The sequence below is a fragment of the Calidris pugnax genome, unplaced genomic scaffold (assembly GCF_001431845.1).
Source record: "Calidris pugnax isolate Ruff unplaced genomic scaffold, ASM143184v1 scaffold197, whole genome shotgun sequence".
Lineage (NCBI taxonomy): Eukaryota > Metazoa > Chordata > Aves > Charadriiformes > Scolopacidae > Calidris > Calidris pugnax.
Window position 1 is genome coordinate 1,153,340 of NW_015090936.1, and position 21,431 is coordinate 1,174,770.

Sequence of the window (21,431 nt, forward strand, 5' to 3'; positions counted from 1 at the left end):
TACAACAGAAAGAGAAGGCTTGATTAAGTCGCTTTTAAGAAAATGAGCCCTACTTATGATAACCTCTAAAATAAAAAGATTCCTGACTGATCATTCATCCTTTGGAGCAAGCACTCTACTAGAATGGAGGGGAAAAAAAAGTTCCTACCTGTCACTTCTGACAATGGTGCATTCTCCAACACTACAAAAACTACGTCCATACGTATTTTAATGCATCCTAGACTAAGTCAATCTTAAAAGACGTGCTGATCTGAAAATGAATATCTGAGATTAGGTTCTTAAAGTATTCTTTATTAATATCATTAGAAGTTGCAGAAACAACTTTCTTGTAATATAAAGGCACAGGGAGACAGTTTTGATAAAATATTCCAATCAAACAGTAACTTACAGTACAAAAGGACAATTGTAATGCACATACAAACCCCAAACATCTCATTCAAAAATATTTCACCATGTTCATCAATAATAATGGGCAATGACTAAAAATATAAATTGTTATTGTACAATAAATATCTGATAGGTGCAAACGGAACAAGATTTATTGCTCTCCACAATGTTTTCCCTGTAGTGTTTGGATTTTTTTTGAAGTTCCAAATTCCTTTTATAATCGGCTTTAGTAACTTACCTCTGAGGGAACTAAACCCCAAACTAAATGTGATAGGGCATTATGACAGTTACTGAACTGCCTTGAGTAGTAACCAGAACCTGCAGTGTTTGTTTCTTTTACAACTTCAACAATCATACTCCACTCGCTCATTGGGAAATGTGGTAGATGTTTAAAAATCAACTTTAGTGATAAGTCAAGGCTTTTATGGTAGGGTAGCGTTACCTAGTCTGAGAATTAGTCTATTTTCTTCAAATAAGTGGATTTTATGATGGAAAACAACATGAACCTTCTCTGACAGCTTGTGCCAGAGCAAGCAAGTAAAACCATTTTCAAATGAGGGAAGGGGAGAAATGAAAATTAAAAAGCTGCACTGGGCATTCTAACTTCAGAAAACGAGACAAGGGATTGGGAGCAAATTAGGACTACATAGACAAAGACGACTAAAAGTGAGAATTTCAAATTCTAAAATATCCTTAATAGAGTCATCTGAAAAATCAAAAAGCACTCTACATCTTTATATAGCCCCACTTTTTGAGCTCTGAGAAAGAATGGCCACTCAGTGAGTTTGCCACTTCCCTCACCTTGTGCTTGCAGCAATTTGGTAAAGCAACAGTTTCCAACAGTTTTCTGATGCCGTATGAGAGATGCACTGATTTTGCTCTCGGAAGTAGAACATACTACCTTGCTCAGAATTCTTTTTAGCTTGTACAAAATATTGCAGACATGTATTTAAGAAATATTAGGTTCCTTCATTACTGTTACAAGAAGTAATATGCATACATTTCCTAAGAGTATCTTTTTATGAATAAGACTTCAGGGAAATGGAGCATTATAGTACTTGTAAAAAAAAAAAAAGAAAAACAAAAAAGAAAAAGAGAGGCAAGCTTTGAAGTGAGTTCTTGTAGCAGTAACTGAGGTTTTTATACAGACTGTAACTTATCAGAACAACTCCAGATTTACACAAACCTCAACAATTCTGTTTTAACTGCACTGGGAATAGTTGAACTTAGTTCAAGAAAAGGTGTTTAGAATGACTACAGCTTAATCAATTTAGCTGGTAAAGCAAAATGATTAATATTCAGTAAACTCAATTAAAATGAATTCAACATAATTGGGAATGATGTAAAACAACCTGCTAACATTCTAGACATTATTATTCCAATTAGGGTTTTCTTCTAACATAATCACATAGTTTTTGAAGTTCTTCAAAAAGTAACCAAGAACCACTGAAATTTGAATTTTGAGAATTATTAGCTTCACTACAGTATAGCATTTTTTCTTTACTATTTCTTTAGAAACTAATAAACAAAACCATTTTCTTTGGTTTATGCTTAACTACATTGTATTAGTCAATTTTTACTGTTAGTCAAGCTTCTATCCCCAATTGAAATTAATACAGATTTTTTCATTTTAGTGTGTCTCCAATTCTCAAATTATCTGTTAAAAATAAGAATTTGCTCATACCATGATTTCCTGTTAAATAGTCATGTGTATTTACTGGTATGAAGGGTAAAAGTTTTGTACAATAATTACAGTACGTGATATTGCCAACGGCAGAACTACAAAAGACGTCAAATAAAAGTTAGTTCAAATAACATTTGAGTTTATGATGTTCTTAAAAAAAAAAAACAAAACAAAAAACCACAATGTCTAAGCATAGTAAAATACAGTGTAAAACCCCGTAAAATTAGACAGTAAACTTGGGAATCTTGCACTCACAGTAGGAATGTACTGCACAGCATTAACATGAAAGCCTGTTAAATTTGAAACAACGCAGACAGCTAGATTTACCTGGATGTAAACGCCACTTCAAGGTGTTTAAACAAACACAAAAATGAGACAATGATGTCAGGAAAAAGGCCTTTAAAACAGGCCATCAGCCTAACTTGACTTTCCAAGTAAGAACATCAGCTTCACAAAACTGTGACACTAATGCAGTTTTATGTAAAGTACCCTTTGACACACAAGCTGTCAATTAGGCTATCACAGTCTTTTCTGACCTGCTCCCTTTTAAACAGTTAGGGAGGAGAGTCAATAGTAGCTCAAGTTTTAATTCAGTAAGTACCTTGTCTGTTTGCAAAGGAACATTATAACACCATAAAATTATAATTTTATGGTATTTAGAAAACCGATAAACTAGTTGTTTTTTTTTTTTTATTTTCTCTTTTTAATACATAAGTTCAAAACTTCATTTTCTATGTGTCTTTGCAATAGTGTTTTAGCCAGTGTTGCAAAAAATGGTCACTGTGGACTACCTCACATTGTTACTCAGTTGTGCAAGGTACTCCCGCAGTTCTTTTGCAGCTTGGAATCTACCGTATCGCTTCTTTGGGTTGGCACACTCATCCAGCAAGGCCTCAAGTCGGCCATCTTTGGCAATTTCAGCTGGGGGGTCATGAAGTAGTCCTCCAGAAGTGCCACGCCATGTGGCATGTCTTGATAAAAGGTTCTGACAAATAGCATAATAATTGTGGTCCACAGTGACACGAGCACAAAGAATCTCTTTTGAGAAAGACAGACAAGCTTCTTTATCACAGTCATCAAATTTGCTTTCATACCATACATCCCAGTTTTCAGGTTTATCTGTGAATATAAGGAGACAGTAAAAAAAAAAGTAAGAGGAGGAAAGACCATATGTACATCTGAATATAATCAGAAGATCAATACATCGCAAACTGGAAATATTTAAGCTATAAATCAACTTTGTTTAGATGAACTCTTAAACATTCTAGTTTAAGATTGCATCTGACAGTTTCATATACCCTTCTACTAAAACGGTTCTGGCAATACAAAAAATAAAGGAAAGAAAAGAAGAGGGTAAAATAGATAGCAAGAAGAGGGAAGCAGAAACAACAGCACACCAAACACATGAAATCTACGTTCTCACACATACCCAGAGGAAAAAATGTAGCACAAACGAGTACAAGAGAATGATTCCCAGCTGAAGTTAAGAGAAAAACAAACAAGCAACATGATTTATTTAGCAACATCAATTTGGTTTCTCCAGTTGCCCTGGGAACTAACGCCGGCAAGCAGTCAACTGGTCTACTAAAGAACAAAAAAACATCAAAGTAATTGCCATAAATTCTTGAAACATCCAACCTCTTACTTTAGACATGGTAGTAACTGAGAAGTGAGTATAAAAAACGCAGATGCATTACATATAATCTTTGAAGAAAGAAAAAAATCAACAAAAAAGAAGACATTTACATACATGCATAAACTCTTCTTTATATATATTTTAAAAGTTATCAAAATCTGAAGGTATAACTAGTGGCCTTGTCACAAAGCTTTCTTTAACTTAAAGCCTCATTTACAGAAAACACCTTACATAGTAATATGTAAAAAGTTACCAAGTGTGAGATCTCCTGTGTTGTTACCACTTTTTGTTAGAAAACTTTCGTTTTAAGTTTCTAGATTACTGCCAGCTTTGAGAAGAGGTCCTTATCAAGGAGTCTCAGAGTTTTGCAGATCTTTTTTAGCATTGTGATGTACAAAGAAAAAATTATCTGTGTTTGGTAGTCTTTGAGCTGACTACTGGTCTACTCATTTACAGTGCACTGCAAGCCAGACTAGAAACAAAAGCGTATTGAAGGGTGACTGCTAAAACTATAAAAATATGATGTAAAATTTGTACAATGAACAGCAAACTCAAAATGGAAAAAAAGCTAGCAAAGGAGAATGGGGAAAAAAGGACTTCAGCAAACTGAACTATGATATCCCATATACAGTACAATTAGAGATAACTGCACAATGCAGTTGGACAGAATGTACATATTCAAATATCTAAACAGGCATATTAATCACTCTAGACAGAAATTGCTTAATGAAACTTTCCAGGAGATAAATGAAATCAGTATTAAATGTCAAGTTTGTACAAAGACTGAGAACTTGCTTGTGTCCTAATTTGTTTTCTGTGTTCTTGATTAATTGTTAGATTACAAATCATGCAGAAAAATCCTAGTTAGTTCCAAATTAGTCTGAAAAATATAGACAACAGATGTAAACGTGACGCTTTCAGCATTCAGCTCCTGCAAGATGCTACTTGCTCCTATTCCATGTGTACATAAACTTTTTCAGAGCTCATTTGGTAATCTTTGTGACTGAGCCCTTCAGACATGCTCCAAAAGTCAAAGTCTTAAGTAATATCACTTTAAGATGGTGGAAAATGGAAAAAAAAATAAAAATAAAAAGAAACGTTATATGTGTGGCCTGCAAGTACTGAAGTAGTACTGCATAGCCAAGGTTTTCTTGGTAGACTCAGATAATTTTAATCTAAGATCCTTGAGGAGGTATAATAAATCTAATACAAGAAAAAAAAGACAAACAAATCAAAAAACCCAAACCCCCATATCACCAAAAAAAACCCCAAGCCCAAAACCATACCTCCTTGTAGAAAAATGCGTAGATAGAAAATATAGCCTCAAAGTTAATTCAGCAGCACAGCATATGCATTTTAAGCTATTTGCAAAGCTTAAAAAAATCCATTCACACACATCATTCCAGCACACTGGAATCATCTGGCCTATTGCCATGAACTTCTGCAGAATCTAGGGTTTCACGTTCAATGTCTCTAGCCCTTAGGTCTCTAAAGTTTTCCTTATAAGTTCAAAAGGAATATAAATCCATGTAATGCCACTTCGCCAGACATCTCTCCTGCTGCCACTGCTCTAAGCTTTTACAGTTGACAGAAAGATGAATGAATTTTCACTATTCCCATTTGGAAACAGCATTAAAATTACCCATTCCTTCAGCTCCATTATTACAGAGCACCAACCTGAACAACTGAGCCAGAGGCAGGACATGTAACTAAGGCACAAGCAGGCAGGAAGACTGTCTTGTCATTCACAGAAAACAGAATGCCAAGACTTCCATCCTTACAGACATCTGAAAAAGACCATAGGAACTTCTCTCTTTTAGCTAAGGTAGACAAGGCCGTCAGCCAGCCCATCTGTCTGTCTGTCCATCCATCTTTGCCAACCCATCCAACATCCAAACCCCCAGCTCCCATCCCCACCTCTCCATTTAAACAGGATTACAGAGATTAAAAGCATATGTAAATCAAGTTTAGGTAAACTCAATGCTTCATAAAATTGACAAATTGGTCAAGTTAATCAGTAGTCTAATTGCAGAAGAAAGCTAATTGGTTTTTTAATTAGTAGGCTAGTTATAAAGCCAACAAAATGGGTATTTAGTAACTACACGTACTTCAAATATTGTGCTTGCAGAGAAAAAAGCAAGAGACATGGGGTGAAGCAAAGGGAGTGAAAGAAGACACTTACTCTGTCTGATCAACCTTTTGTCTGCTACCAGAACGTTTTCTGCATCTACAATGATAACTTTCCCATCTCTCGGTCCAACAGCAAAGTTGTCAAAGCTGACGTCAAGGAGGTAGAGTGCAAATTCAAAGTCATTATTTGTCAGTTGCTCAGCTATTTCCATTAATTGCCAGGCCAGATCCACTCGTTTCTCCCATGGTGCATTAAAGTAACTCCACAGCTCTTCTCCAACATAATTGACAGCCACCATTCTTCCACATGCTCCTAAGTACTTTGCGAATGGCCAACCCTCATCAGATGGAAAACTCTGTATATAAAAAGATTTTTAAAAAGTCATTAGTACAAAACAGCTTAGATTTTAAAAGGCTGTTCAATAAAATTTAGAAGAGACATCTGTAAATACCCATCAATGTACCTTTCTGCATACTTCTAAGTTTTGAAGGGAAAGAAAAAACAGGACAAAATGTATTTAATGTGAGCAAGAGGCCCTGCTGGACTATGAAAGAGTTGGAGGACCTGAAATAATATATAACCCTTATCTAGATTTCCATACACTATATATACACACACACATATATATATATTCACATACACATGCACAATTCCACCAACTATTGGTGTTTTATACACATCTGCTGTACTAATGCAAGTATACCAAAACAGTTATGCATCTGATATTTTTAACTAAAACTAATTTTTAATAACCTAAAGGAAAAAGCTTTAAAAAAATGACACCTCTTTCTCTCCACCACCCTCCCTTCCCATTTTTTCCCAGTTGACTGGATTCTTTTGAGGATCCTCTCACTTGAAAATCTCTCACAGAAAGGATTACAGAACAGATTAAGGTATAAAAGCAAGCTTAGGGCTTCTTATGCCTCTAGTACTCCTTAACAACCGACCTCTTGAGTAATTGCTACATACGTACTATGTGCTTATTAGACACAGCCACATAACATTTTTATCAAAACTAAAATCTGTCTCCAACAGTAGCTTTATTGGAAGTTAGCATAAGAGACTAAGTAGTAATACCATACTACAAGCAATTAAAAAGAAAAAACCCAAACCAAACCACAGTAGCATATTTTTCCTACTTGCGTGGTGCTGAATGTGTCCTAAGACTTCAATATGAACAGACAAGCATTTAAAAGATATCCTCTATACTATGCATCAGGAAGAAACCATAAAAATATAGAAGTTAGCACTGTTTAAGAATATAATGTACACTATTTTAAGAATGAGGAGATACCACTATGTGCACATGCTCCTTCCTCATGTACCACCTTGCTATCGTGTCACCAGAAGCAACTCATAAATCAGTTCTACAATGATGATGTAACAAACGTTTTTACCACACTTGGGTTGAACAGCATGGTGGGTTTCAGTGTGAATGGGAGCTTTATACCTCCTGGCATCAACAATGGCAGAAAACATTTATGGTAAATAGAGAAAAGAGACACTGGAAGGAAACATATCACGTAGAACAGATCTGAACTACAAGACCAGTCAGTGAATAGATGCCCAGCCCTCACCCATCTGTGTATGTATCTCACGTTAAAAAAAATTTAGAAAAGTTAAGAGTGCTTACATACCCAATCACCATAGCCTTAGAACGCACACCTTAATTTTACCTGTGCCTGTGCTTTAGTAACAAAGTTTTGATCATTTTACCTTAAGCACTAGCTTAGCTGATGCTAAGCCAAAGTTAGAATACTGATGTTGTCCAGAAACACTAGGAGCTCTGTAATACACAAGGAACTGCAAGTCACATTTACTCCCAAGAATTAATACTTATTCTTGAAATGCAAACCACAAAGTTAAAGCTATATTCAATTCACACACTAAGATTTCAGCCTTAGTGAAGCCCCGAAAAAAAAACCAAAACAGATTCGCTTAGACAGTCATGACAGTCAATCCAATAATATAAATCACCAATATGCACTCCAGCCTTTACTCACAAAACTTGCTTTCATATGTCACTAGTTGTTTTCTGTGTATGCTCCCATGGCAGGAACCAAGTTTCATTAAAAAGACTACTAACTGACCTCTGACCCAAAAGGTCATTGGATCAATGAATTGTCTAGCAACATCCTAGAAGAAAATGCTTATAGCTGTCTTGCCTACCCTTTAATAGATGCTGATGGTAAATATACAGGAAGAAAAAGTAAAACAGGCACACTTGCTTGACACTGCAACGATAGTGTCTCTTGGTTCTATCAAATTTTCAGGATTTCACAACAGCTGCAGGTTTCAGGAGATAAAAACCAAAATCATGTGGATGGATTTCACTACAAAACTGGAATCTGTTACAGAATTTTTAAGTACAAATGCTACTAATGAAAAGGTTTAATAAAGCACATCAAAGCCTCTGGGAAACACAACTGCTTCCACAGTGCACCTTCTCCCAGCAATTCATAGGCAGCTACAATTACATTCTCACCCATTCTGAATCATTACCTGAAGAAGTACAAAACTACACAGAGGTGACTATGAAAAAGGAACAGTTATTATTGAGAGTCCAAACAATACTTCCTCCACCATCACCCCCCTCCAAAAAAAACCCAAAAGGTAAAGAAAAGTTATGCCACTGCTATTGGAGAACGTCACTCTAAAGCTCCATATGGCTCTCACTTTGGAGAATCTCCAGCCCAGCAAACCAATTCGCTTACCTAGAGCACATTCATTTCCATCCTTCTTCTCAAGGCTTTAAGACCGAGAGAGAAGGTTGAGAATCAAATTGTCTGGTCTGGAAGCACGGTCCTTGCCAAATTCTGTGCTATGTAACTCAAAGCCCTTCCCTGGCTTCTTAATGTCAAACAAGGATCGTTTATATATCTTACTCCAAACACACACCTGTCACATAAGAAGGAATTGATGTACTTTTGACCATGTGGCAGGGGAGAAGCTGAAATGCTTAATCCTCCAGCATAAGGGTAGTCTTTACTACATTTTTGTTTTGATAAAGAACAGAAAAGCAAGTATTATTACGAAAACCATAAAATCAGAGCATACAAGATTACCATTTTAGGATTTACATTCTGCATACAAGCCTTACGATGTTAGGACACACTGTTTAATGTTATCTAGCTCCTCTCCCCAAGAAAATGAATTTTCTAGTTTACACAAATGAAAAATGTCCACTTTCACATTTGAGTGTCTTTTGTCAAAAGGGCATGATTTAACAGTCATTAGAACACTTTTTGTTTGATATAATTAAAGCATTTAATAAAATGTTATGGAGGCCCTAATTGAGCCCATATCTAAAATGAAGGCTGAATACCAGGTTAACTTGTACCTAGCTTCCAGCAGTCCTTGCTTGAAACAATTAAGGACATTACAATTTGTTCATCTACAGTTTTAAAATTATTTAATATTTGAAATATAATTTGGAGACAGTAAAAATACCCATTTGTTTAGGTGTTAACACTATTTGATAACTGGATTCTACTGGAAGCTGAGCATCCATCCCAGACTATTTGTCTCAAGATGTCCTCTATGGAATTTTCAAGGACTCTTCAAAGTTTCTACATAGCAAATCTTGTCTATATAGTACATGTGAAGAAATTAAAATCATAATTAATATACAGTGTTGCCATAGTTTGCCATCTCTACGGCAAAAGGCATTAAGGTAACCTCTAACATGGCAATTTTAGGGGGAACAACTGTGTTTACCGTTGCAAAGAAGAACTTTTCTTGGTTGTTCAAAAGGACATCAGACCCATATTAATTACAAAATAGGTTCAAAGTTTTTGGGGTGCCTAAGTGTCTGGGCTTCTACTCTATTTTGATCACCTGATCTACCCACAGAGGTGAATCTGATCATGCAAAATCCTGAGGATACAGAACTAATTTGATGGTTTTGAGGCCAATATTTTCAAGCTGTGATACCATACAATTGAGCAGAACTAAAACTCTCTCACTAACTGAATCTACTGTGCAATAAGGATTACCTGTAGGCTTCAGGGAAATTTATGAAGTGGTAAGTACGGGCAAATATCCACTAGTTCTGGGCAAGTCCAGTGATACATTCCACAGTTAAGAAGCTGGCTGCATGTTTTGGGGTTTTTTTTGCTTGTTTTGTGGTTAGCAAAATAACCTTCCAACAAATGAAGTGCGTGCTAATTCAGTGTTCCTTATTTATTCTACAAGCAGACCAATATAATGAAAACTCATGCCTCTGGCATCAATAAACACCACCAAAATGAGATTTTATGCACATTTATCATAACTGTATTCAGCCCTGGATCAAAACAAACCAATAAGTAAACAGCAGTTGTCCATCAAATGAAATTTGTTATTTACAAAGGAACATGTCGTTTCACTCAAAAAGAAGCAAGCAGGAGTTGATGCGAAGGCATAACTTCCAGAGAACCCTGGGCAAGCAAAATTTTTTTATTACAGTGAGTGGGATCAAGGCGCATACGGCAAAATTCAAAGTACTGCCTACCAGCATCTATCAGGAAAAAGTCATGCAGCTTTGTATTGGGGAAGTCCAAATGTGTACCAATCAGCCCTGTACCTATGCAAGCCTACTTTATCCGTATCTTATAAATCCTAATTTCTATCTTAAATTGGAGAAAATTTACCTGATTACATCTTCTAATAAACACAGCTTTAACTGATTTCACCAAGTATGCATAACATTTTAGCATGGCTAAATATTTGTATTTAAGCATGACTTTGGACCACCCCACTCCTTTTCTTTTCCACCCCTCTCCTTTCCTATATTCCAGTCCTGCTCTGCTTATACCTTTACCTGCCTTTCCAAATACAAATTTAGGCACAAATAGTTGAACCTAGCAAAGGACATGCTATCACTGGAAGCGAAGGTGTCCATCCCTCCCAGCTCATCGCCCACCATTTATTTCAATCCCCACCTTCATGCCATTAGGAAAGTAATGCAGCTGGTACTCGCTGGGCTGGTGTTCAGTTGGATCAGTAGCCTGATGCAGCTCATCAAATCCCCTCAGCATGCTAGTACTGACAGAAGGAAGGGAGAAGGCCTAAATAGCCAGGTGCAGAAGAGAGGAAAAGAGCTAAGAGGGCCTTTCCTTTCCAGCAGCAGCAGGGATTTATGTAAAGGATTAAACTGTTTTTGAAAGTACAGCGTTAGTCACAATGGTACACTGATCTTCAAAACACATTCATTATGCTTCCTGCATTGTGTACGCTGCATTTCATTTCAAACAAGAAATTCCAGAAGCAGTTCGGTTTATTAAGAAGTGAACATCCCAAACATTACTAGTAAAATATCTGCATGCCATACTGTAACACAGATATATTTATAACTCTGAGGCAATAAAAAGATCTTTTGACAACAGGAGTGTAGGGAATCCTGCCAACATCTGCACATGTACAAACAACATCTCTGTTTTGGCTCCCTTCCAACTGGCATGTAACAGCCACATCTACACTTCATTATCCAAGTCAGTAGCCGAAGAAGGGGATAAAAATATGTACAAGTGCCTCATTCAGCAGTTTTATATTCACTCAGTGAATTTGACAAGAATATTAATTGAAGTGCAGATCTGTTGTCTTTGCAAGCACAGATTTGTAACTTTTTGCCTTATTCTATTTTGAAAGCTGCAATTTCAAATAGAAAAACTATAATTTAACATGAAGATTTTTTTTTTTAATTCATGTATTAAATTTTTTTAAGCCAAGAAGACCTGAATACATTTGTATGGTCATTTAACATGCTTTTCATTAATAACTTGCATTTAGAAACAAAAGTCTTAGTAAATAGCTGTCAAAAATCTCAGATTTCTGTAGAGTAATGCATCAATTTAAATTTCAAATTATTAGTAATATAAATATTTAATTAGATAATTTTGTACTTGAATATGCTATTCTAAGACTGAAAAATGTGCATTTGACAATTAAGATAAAAACTAAGCTCTTGTTCAAAACCCGAAACAGCTATCTGACAAAAGAATCTGCAGTTCTGATGCACCCACTCACATTTCATCTGTGAACACACACAAATGCCATGGAAACCACAGACAATTAAGCTTTTAAAAGTGTTTTAAAATACAGTAATGCATATGAAAAATTACAAGCAGGTAGCTTAGTGTGTCTTCTCTCATTAAAGTTGTTTCTTTCTCTACTCACAGAGAACCATGTATAATCTTCTCATGGAAAAATGGAAAACAGTAAATATGAAAAAAACTCCTGCTACCTCCATTCTCAATGACACATACATCAAAAAAATATTTCAGTTGCTCTAATTAGCGTAGCTACAAGATATCTCTCTAAGCAAGGCTTAAAAACCTAAGCCAACCCTGTCAAAGGGAGAAAGGGCACTTTGTTCCTGAAAGAATAATACTGCATTCATGTCTTTTTAAAAAAATACACTGTAGTCTCAGAATAAATATTGAGAATTAATAGGGTGAATTTATCATTTCACTGAAGCATAAAACACAGTATCAGTGAATTTGTCTCCCTCACTTCCATCTGTCTAAACATAAGAAGATATACAAATCTGCCACTGGTTTTGAATGTTCAGAGCTGTGAATTAGATCATGCAGTAGAGACTCACCAGCTTGAAGCTGATAAGGCCTTTGTAGGCTGCAATAACACAAATCCCCTTTGAATTAAACATTTAAAAGAATATTAGTTTATCATAATCAAGCACATAATTCACCCTAATAGTCAAGTCCAAAAAAAGCCAAAACAGTTGAAATAACTGACATCTTTGAGCTACTGTTTCACTGTACCATTAAAAAAATATGATTTTCATTTTCAAAACCAGTATCGAAGATGCTACACGTCGCTACCAATTTTTGTATAAAGTGAGGTCCATCTGAAAAAACCAACAAGCTACACCTTAAATATGACAGAATTAAAAAGCAAAACAGAATGGAGACTCTCCCTATTCCTTATGATTCTAAAGATCTTCCTGGCAAAATTACACTCTTTGTGACAACTTTGCTAAAACTATCCTACTAAACTGTTTGCCCAGGCACAAACTGGCATGGGAAGTAGAATTTAAATAATATGCTCTTCCTGAAAAGGAAAAAAATGAGTTTGCTCTCACCGAGTACTGTTGATTCTGCAGTGTAAACAGAAGTAGCACTTGTATTAGTCACCAAGGCAAATAAGTAAAGCTTTGTAACCATGCAGACCTGGAGAGCAGATTTTACAATGAAACTTTTCAGATCAAAGGAGGTTAAAAAGCACAGTCCAAACTCAGATGCCTTCATCAGGAATTGATCTGAATTCTAGAAGATACGTAGTCAAATGTATTTGCAAATGCTAGTGAGTATAATGAAAACACTTTCATTCTCAACTATATGCCAAATCCTTTGACATTTGACTAAAACTCCCATAGAAGTTAAGCATATACATATATATATAGCCTACACACTGAAAGAGTAGATGTTATTGAATATTTGAAATATTAGTATTCCCATTGAAACTACGGTTCTTTCATTTATTAGACTTTTGTTCAGTTTTATTACATTTTACACAGTTACTACATACAATTCACGCCAACAAGAGGTACTTATCGGGCTTAACTGACACACTATAGGACAAAAATACACAGACAACTCTAGACATAAACCCACTCAGAAGCTGATGAATTATTAAGTTGAACACTTGAATTGTAAAAGTTATATTTCACAACATTATCACAGGTATGTCATTTCTCCAAACAAATTAATGAATAATGATTAAATGCAAGAACCAGAGTATAGAAAATTCAATGTTGCATCAGTTGTTACCTGTTCAAATTAGTTTGCAGTTCATAAAATGTGTTCAGATTAAATTTGCAACAGATCAAAATGATCAGTATCTACTTCTCATCAGTCTGGAACATACCAATATGATGAAGTCCTCATAGAGATGGCCTACTCTTATTTCTGAAAGCTAGTTTGCAAAATCAAAGAGACTAAAACAAAGCCTCAAGTACTTAATTCAGGAAAGCAAAATACAGCTCTCCCTCTACATCACACATACCCGAAGTAAATGGACAACATTGGTAGTTTAAGGTTTGGAATGTGGGATAATACACTTCTTTTTTGTGTTACTGGAAACTGCTCTGAGTTACAATTTATCACAAGGACTTCTACTTAAGTCTGTATTGTGATTTCTCAGCAGCCTCTATATTAAGACAGACATTCATCTTAATACATACCTTCACTATTCTTCACTATTCTAAATTCTTCACTGTTCTAAAACATTCATATAACTTTACTTATATCTCATCACTTTAGGAAAGTTTCACCAGAAAGAAGGATGAAAACAGTTTTGATCATTTAAAGAACATAATTAACATGGTAACATAACAAGCACAAGCCACTTCTGGCCTAATACATACACTACATGTCACTGCAAAAAATAACTCTTCAATCTTCAATACAATCAAATCAGTGAGATATTCTCATAACACAAGGCTACTCAATTTCAATTTAAAAACCCAGTATTTTATTTCTTTTTCAAAACACACACAATGGAAATTAAGGGATAGACAAGAAATTCACCTCCTTTCTGCACAACACTTAAAAGTACGCAAAACAGGAATCAAGAAAGACTAAAGCTTCACTTTAACATCTGAAATTTAAATCCCTTGCTTTCTGAATTATCTTTTTTACAGGTGTCAGTTAACTATTTGTGCATTAAAGAATTTTAAGAAAACGTTAATAGCCGAAAAGAAAAAAATAAAAATCCATTTACTCATAAAGTAGCACTGGATATCCCTTTAAGCCTAGTTTATGTTTAATGCAAAAAGAAAAAATAGCTTCCAAACACAAAAGATAGCCCAACTGCATTGCAGAAATTTGAAGAGAGGAGGAAGTAATGATTTACAATCATCTGCAGCAAACTACAGTGTATCTTTAAAATCGAGTAATATATGAAATTGCAGATAACCAATTTTTGATTAAAAAGCCTTGAAACAATTGTAGGTAACATAACTATTAACAACTGACCTCAAACAACTACGTTTTAACGATCAGAGTAAAACATTGAATATTTTAAAATGCAACATACTAGGTATGTCAGAACGCCAGTATCTCTATAAGCCAGTTCTTAAATAATACAGTTCCACTGGAGGACACATCAGGTAGTGCAGACAACAGCCTTAAATCCACTACTTGCTATTTAGCATAGCAATTATGTACCAGAAACATCAAATTGAGTAATAAAAAAAAAGTTTAAAAGGCACCAAGTATTAAAACTGGATGGCATTCTACCAATGTATTTAGAATAGAACTACAGAAAATAACCTATGACTGGAACAGTGTGTATGATAAAAAAAGGAAAAAAGAATTCCCAGGCAAGAAAAGCTGCCCATTTACTTCTTACTGAGTTATGTACAGATCAGCAAAATAATTCTGCAAAACATTTGGCTAAATTGCTACTTTGAGTGAATTCAGCACAAGAAATTGTTTCAAAGAGATCACAGATAATGTTTTAATATATGTTTACCAGATGTCAATTATTGTTCTTCCCGTAACAAAACCAAACACAAACCCCAATGATGACATAAAGAGAAACCAGAAGAATTTTAGGTTACGTGGCAACAGACTGTTCATGCAGAGTAATTATACTATGAATAGAGATACAGCTGTTGGGTTTTGTGTTTTGGTTTCGGGGTTTTTTTCCACAAGGAATAACAATGATCAGAAGCTGCAAGAAGAATAAAGTCACTAAGCTTAAGTATTTAGAAAGCTAAATACATATCTGAGGGAAGGGCAAAAATTTACACAATCTATTAAAAAAAAAAATGCATAAATACTGCTATTTCCCATATAGGTATCAGATTTTTTCTTAGAGTCAGAAAAATAAAAGTCTTTGAGACTTGTAATTTACATACAAGATATAAACATTCACCATCATTTTTTAAAGAATTTCCATTTTAAACATGTTTTTAGAAGCTATAGCTCGAGACAAAGTTGCATTAATGCACTCTGGATATAATTAACAGACACCTTCTATAGTTTGAAAAAAAAAAAAATAAAACGCATTACTTGCAAGCATTTTATTTACCTTTATTTTAATGGCAAAGCTTATGTGCAAACTTCAAGTTTGCTCTGAAAACAAAGCAAATGCATTGTCATTTTAATAGTGCATCTGGTGGTACTGTACACCAAATACAATAGCCAGCACAAGGCAAGAGTATTGCAAGACCAGCTCTAGATGCACTTTTGTCACAACAAGTAATAGAACCTATGTTTCAGTTTCTTTGGGACAGATGTAATCTGTCTTTCACAGCTAACCATCAGATCTCAAGAGAAACACAACCACTTTACTGAAAAAAAAAACCCAATTTTCTTGTCTACACAATTTTTTTATCTAGAAACAATTTCTTACTTCAGTAGTAGTGAGTTATATTGGAGTTTCCCCAACTCCCAGAACAAGGAATTCTCTGCTTTGCTCTGTTCTTTGGGCATTGTTGGTTTTGGAGGTTTTTTTCACGTTTAAGTCTCCGTGTGTTGGGCACGCAGGTCTCTGTGTGTTGGACAACACGTGGTTACACACTGTGGCTCCCAGCATGGCAGCTACGGTGGCACAGTGACAGTAGCTCAAAAACTGTTAAGAGACAGTGGCTCTTAACTGGAAATCTGGAGGCTGATAGAGATCAGTGCAGGAGTTCTACGGAAAATAAGACCTATGTCTAGAGAAAGCTTAACTATTTCCCCAAATCTTTCTGTTGAACTGTCTTCATTTTGGAAAAAAACTTGTTAGGAATGAGGTGGCAGAGGAATTTTTCTAAGAGTCAAAGACTGAACAACAATCTTAGCCTCTATGGAAATTAATAATAGGCAGCAAACATTTTTGGTGCTACAACAGTAAGTTGTTTGCCCCTGAAGATATAAAAATTAATCATGTTACTTCATAAAGCTGAATAACATCCATTACTTAAGTGCACTTCACGGTTAAAAAAAAATGAAGCTAGTTTCCCCGCTACAGTTATTTTTAAAAGTCAAGCTAGATGGTGTCATAGAGTGAAGGTCGTAAGAGTGAGGACAAATCTACTTACATCCACATAGGTTCTATGAATTCGGCAAGAAGTGAGTATTCACACCGCACTCAATCTGTAATACAATTTATTTTTAAAGCTTTGCTATTTCTTCACAAGGGAACTTTGGCCGACCTATCTTTGCAAGCGTTTGACGCACATAGTCATCACATTTAATTACAAATCAGATGCCATGCAAGATCCTACCCTCCAGGTGACTCATACTTAAAATACTCTGTCTTCCATTAAATGAGTTGAAGAGAAGAACAGCAAGTTTTGTTGTTGCTTTTCTCTGAATAAGCTCTTCATGTTTACATAAAGTATTGGTTTAGATGTATCAAATTTTACTTACAGATCAAAATTTACTTTAGTAAAATCTATTTTCCTTTACGGTGGGGAAAGGACTATTAGAAAGAGGAAGGAAAAAACCCAAACCTATCAAAAGTTAAATCTTAAATGTTTACACTTCAATTTAAAAAATTCTTTCCTCAATCCTCACATACAGGTTGTTTCATTCAAATGTGAATCCCAATTAAAAAAAAAAGGTGAGAGGATTTAAGTACTGACTAGTGTAGCAAGGTTCTACAAAAGTAACAATAATACTTTAATACCCCGAAAATATGTAAACTGTACGGAATAATAATGCAGCTGTCTTTCCATTTGATTCCTCTAGTAAAATGGCAAAAGGGGCTGAATTCTTCACTGAGTACACCTACGCAACTGTTTAACACATGTGGATAAAGAGAGTTGACAAGAAAACTATAAAAAATACAAACATTGAGTAAGGATTACAATAGTTAGTGTGCATAAAACTGTACTGCTTTACTACTGTTAAGAAATTTGTAACACAAGTGTATCATGCTATGGGTTAAAGCCCCACCTGAAAACTTCCTACAGCAAAAGCTGTAAATCTGTTGTGACAATATGCAGTTTGTAAGCAACAGCACTTTAGGAATAATCCATACTCGAAACAGGCTTCAAGCTAAAATCCCAATCTCTGATAAGAAGTCGTATAATCCAAAAAATGCTAGCTCTAGTAGATGATTAAAGTGAATTTTCTACTATAAATCAAAGATCAAGCTTAAATTCAGTGCCTTTTTTTTTTTGGCTGCTCCTATAACTTAATTAAATAACACAGAACGTTAATGCACTGAACACCAAGAATTCAGAAGTTATCCCTGCTTCTAAACCAAACTGTTATTCATGACAGTGTTTTAAACAGTCACAGTGAATAGCAGTACTTTTTCTTGTGCCTTCCAGTGATAAACAGCATCAGTTAAATGCAATTTTTTTCTTTATTTATGTGTTCTAAATTAATTCTGATTCTTCACATGACGTCATGCCAGTTTCCTTTCTTAGGAACAGCCGATTTTTAGAACAAGTCTACAAGTATCATTCTTGTGCCAATATCTGCCCTTGTCAATGCTGCAGAAACTATACCATAAGATATTTTATCTATCTCATGTATAAATAAAAGCAAACTCCTCAGTAGCCTGTTATCACTTCTGGAAAGTAATTTCATCTCTCATAAAGACTACCCTGCATCTTGCCACTGCAGCAGCTGCGTAACACACTTATCTATTCCCTACACGTTTCTCAGGTAGAGGCTGAGAATGGAGTGGTGTGTGACATGTTCTGCAAATGAGAAGAGTTCATTCAGATTCATATATTTAAGGTATTTCATTCCCAGCTAAGGGAAGGTATTCAAACCTCCAGGACCCATTAACAAAGTTGATGAATGCTTCTTCTGGAGAATACATTCAGAGTGTTTCCACACACAAAGCTGCCTCTAAGTTCTCCAGAAATATTTTCCAGGACATGCCTATTCATCAAAATTTACAAGACTCTGCAAAACACTTTTGATCTGGTAAGAGGTCACAACTTTACCACACTGGACTGGCAAAGGCTACCTCACTTCCCACCAATTTGACCTGCTCTGTTCTCACCAGTACTTTCACTAAGATAAATGGTGACCAAAGTGCTTGTTAAATTCACGTCCAAAGATTTTCATCTCTTCAACAGATTTGCTTGACAGCCTCAGGGCTCATCCACAGCTTATCAAGAAGCTGACAGGAATCAAGGCTCTTAAATCAACCACTGCTGCCTGCTGCCTTTGATCCACACCACAACAGTAAATGCTGCAACTGTGCTGTGCCCGTTGTCTGTAAAGAATACAGTAATCCCACAAATTATGAAGAAACATACACAGTTGTTTTCTGGCCATCTAGGTCTATGCTCAGTATGCTGGAACCAGTGTTGAAAACCAAAACTGCAAGTTGTATGAAATGCAGCCAAAACAAATCAATTCTCAAAGAATTTCCAAATATACTCAGCAAAGCAAAGTAGTTTTGATTTTCTGACTTAAGTGGAGTTTCCTTTTTGGCTATGCTCAGGAGCAACTTTATGGCAAAATGGAAGAGACATACTGTACCCTAAGTCAGCTGCGAAGCAAACTGGAAACTTTGAAAACAAAACCCAAGAGCTGTACACGGAAAGACTGAAGCGCAGAAAGCATGCTACCCAAACCCATATTTTTAATTAAGTAGACTTCATAAATGCATTCTCTAGAAATTAACCAGTAGGTGAATCTGCTGGAGGGTAAAGCCTGCAGCACTGCTTTTTCGAGCTTTAGATATTTCTTGGCCTCTCACTAGAGCAACAGCAGATGTTTATAACAGTAATCATGCAGCAATGCTTTCAAATGTATTTGCAAATACTCTTTTTATCATGCACCAGATAAAAGCGAGGACAGTTCAGTAGTTAGACTAAACAATTCCAAGTCCAAACTTGCACACAAAAGGCGTACTTGGAGTTCCCTCAAATAGTGTTAAGAGCTAAAATGCAAAACTTCCAACCTAAATAGACAAGGAATAGAAGCAACTGAGTGGTGCCACTGAATAAATCAGCTTACTACAAAGTTTTCACCTAAAAACGTACATCACATGTTAATGAACAAGTTTTTGCTCTGCATACATAACCAGTCCTCCTAACTAAAGAATAAAAAAATAAGTAACTGCTGAAAAGAGAATACTGTTCATTTCTTTGTCACCCCATTTTCAGGCTATGAAATACCTATCTCTAATTTTTACCAACAGAAAAAACAAAAATTATCTTGAGTTCACATAAGAACACAACAGCACCCGAGTCAGTTTTTGGCATGGAAAGCACAACAGCATTAAAGTCTCTACCCACTACCCGTTAAACTAGACCCTAAGAAACTAATCACCGATTCCTATAGCTTCCTGAGGATATATGTATTACGGGAGATGCCACAGGATTAAAGCCTAACACTGAACTGTGAGAAAGGCACAAATCCACCAGAAAGCATCACCCCGCCTTGCTTCCTGCAGAATAGCCGCTTGCTTTCACCCTTGGCTGCCCAAGAGAAAAGCAAGCTTCCTGCCCAGACGAGAAAGGCAAAAAGGATGGAGAAGGAGTTAAAGCCGTGAGGCACGGCAGCACCGAGGAGGAAAACAGATCAGGAAAACGCACAAAGTCTTTGAGGAAGAAAGAAAAACTGTGAGACTGAGTGTGATAAGGAAACACCTCCTGCGCAGAGTGGGAACCGGAGACCCCCTCCTCAGCCCACCCAGCCGGCACCCTCACATCAGAGTCACTGTCCGGGCAGAGACCCGGGGGAGGACCCCAGCGCCCCGCCGCCCCCCCTGAGCCCAGCTTTCCCAAGCGCCCCGCTCTCCCCGGCAGAGACACGGCTGGAAAGGGGACCCCGGCCACGGCGGGGGAGGAAGGGCCAGGGAGGGCGCTCGGCGGGGACCGGGCTCCCAGCAAGGGGTCCTGCGGCCCCTGCCCGGCCGGGGCGGGCGGGGGCGGCCGCGCAGCACCGAGGAGAGCAGACGGGGTCGGGCGCGGGGCGCGCTTACCTGCAGCACCAGCGGCTCGGGGTTGAAGGCGAGGGTGATGAGGAGCTGCATGCGCTCCGAGTCCTTCAGGTTGCGCAGCAGGAAGCTGCCCGAGTCCTTGGTCTCGGCGTAGCGGCGGACCAGGCGGTCGAGCAGGCGCTGCGAGGGGCAGTGCACCAGGTCCGACCAGCCCTCCACGGCGTCGGGGGTGAGGAGCCGCACGTCGCCGTTGAGGCTGGCGAACTCGGTGGCGTGCAGGGCCTGCAGGAGGTCGCAGCGGCCCCTGCCGGTGGCGCGGCGGCAGATCTTGGTGTCGATGTCGGCCAGCTCCTGCGCCGAGCCCAGCCGCTTGAGGACGACGCGGCGGCTGCCCTCGCGGGGCTCCCCGTAGCGGGCGAAGTAGACGTTCTTAACGTTGAAGAAGTCGAAGAGGCGCAGGCGGCCCCAGCTCTCCAGCCGCAGCTGCCCGTTGAGGAACTTGCGGCACCAGCTGGTGCCCCAGCAGGCCGGGCACTTATTGAGCTGCAGGAACCGCCGCTCCGACAGCTCGTTGCGCTGCAGCGAGGCCAGCAGCGAGTGCGTGTTCAGCACCAGCGCCGCCGCCAGGCTGCCCAGCACCGCCAGCTTCACGTAGCGGTACAGCCGACCCAACTTCAGCGACACCAGGCGCAGCATCGTCCCGCACCGCGCCGGACCGGGGCCGGGCCCGGCCCCCCACCCCCCGC

At 37.5% G+C, this 21,431-nt stretch overlaps 1 protein-coding gene across 2 annotated transcripts; it reads right to left on the bottom strand.

Annotated features, from left to right (window-relative positions):
* Positions 1-270: 270 nt before the first annotated feature.
* On the bottom strand, positions 271-21,412 carry LOC106893646 (chromosome unknown open reading frame, human C3orf58). Of its 2 annotated transcripts, none has more exons than XM_014951810.1 (3): positions 20,728-21,412; positions 5,890-6,193; positions 271-3,190 (listed from the first exon to the last, which is right to left on the bottom strand). In XM_014951810.1, the coding sequence occupies exons 1-3, from the start codon at positions 21,379-21,381 to the stop codon at positions 2,859-2,861; spliced, it is 1,290 nt and encodes a 429-aa protein (XP_014807296.1). In that variant the 5' UTR covers positions 21,382-21,412; the 3' UTR covers positions 271-2,858. The 2 variants fall into 2 exon arrangements, with proteins under 2 accessions (XP_014807296.1, XP_014807297.1); XM_014951811.1 differs by lacking the exon at positions 20,728-21,412 and adding an exon at positions 10,761-10,843.
* Between the last annotated feature and the right edge of the window lie 19 nt (positions 21,413-21,431).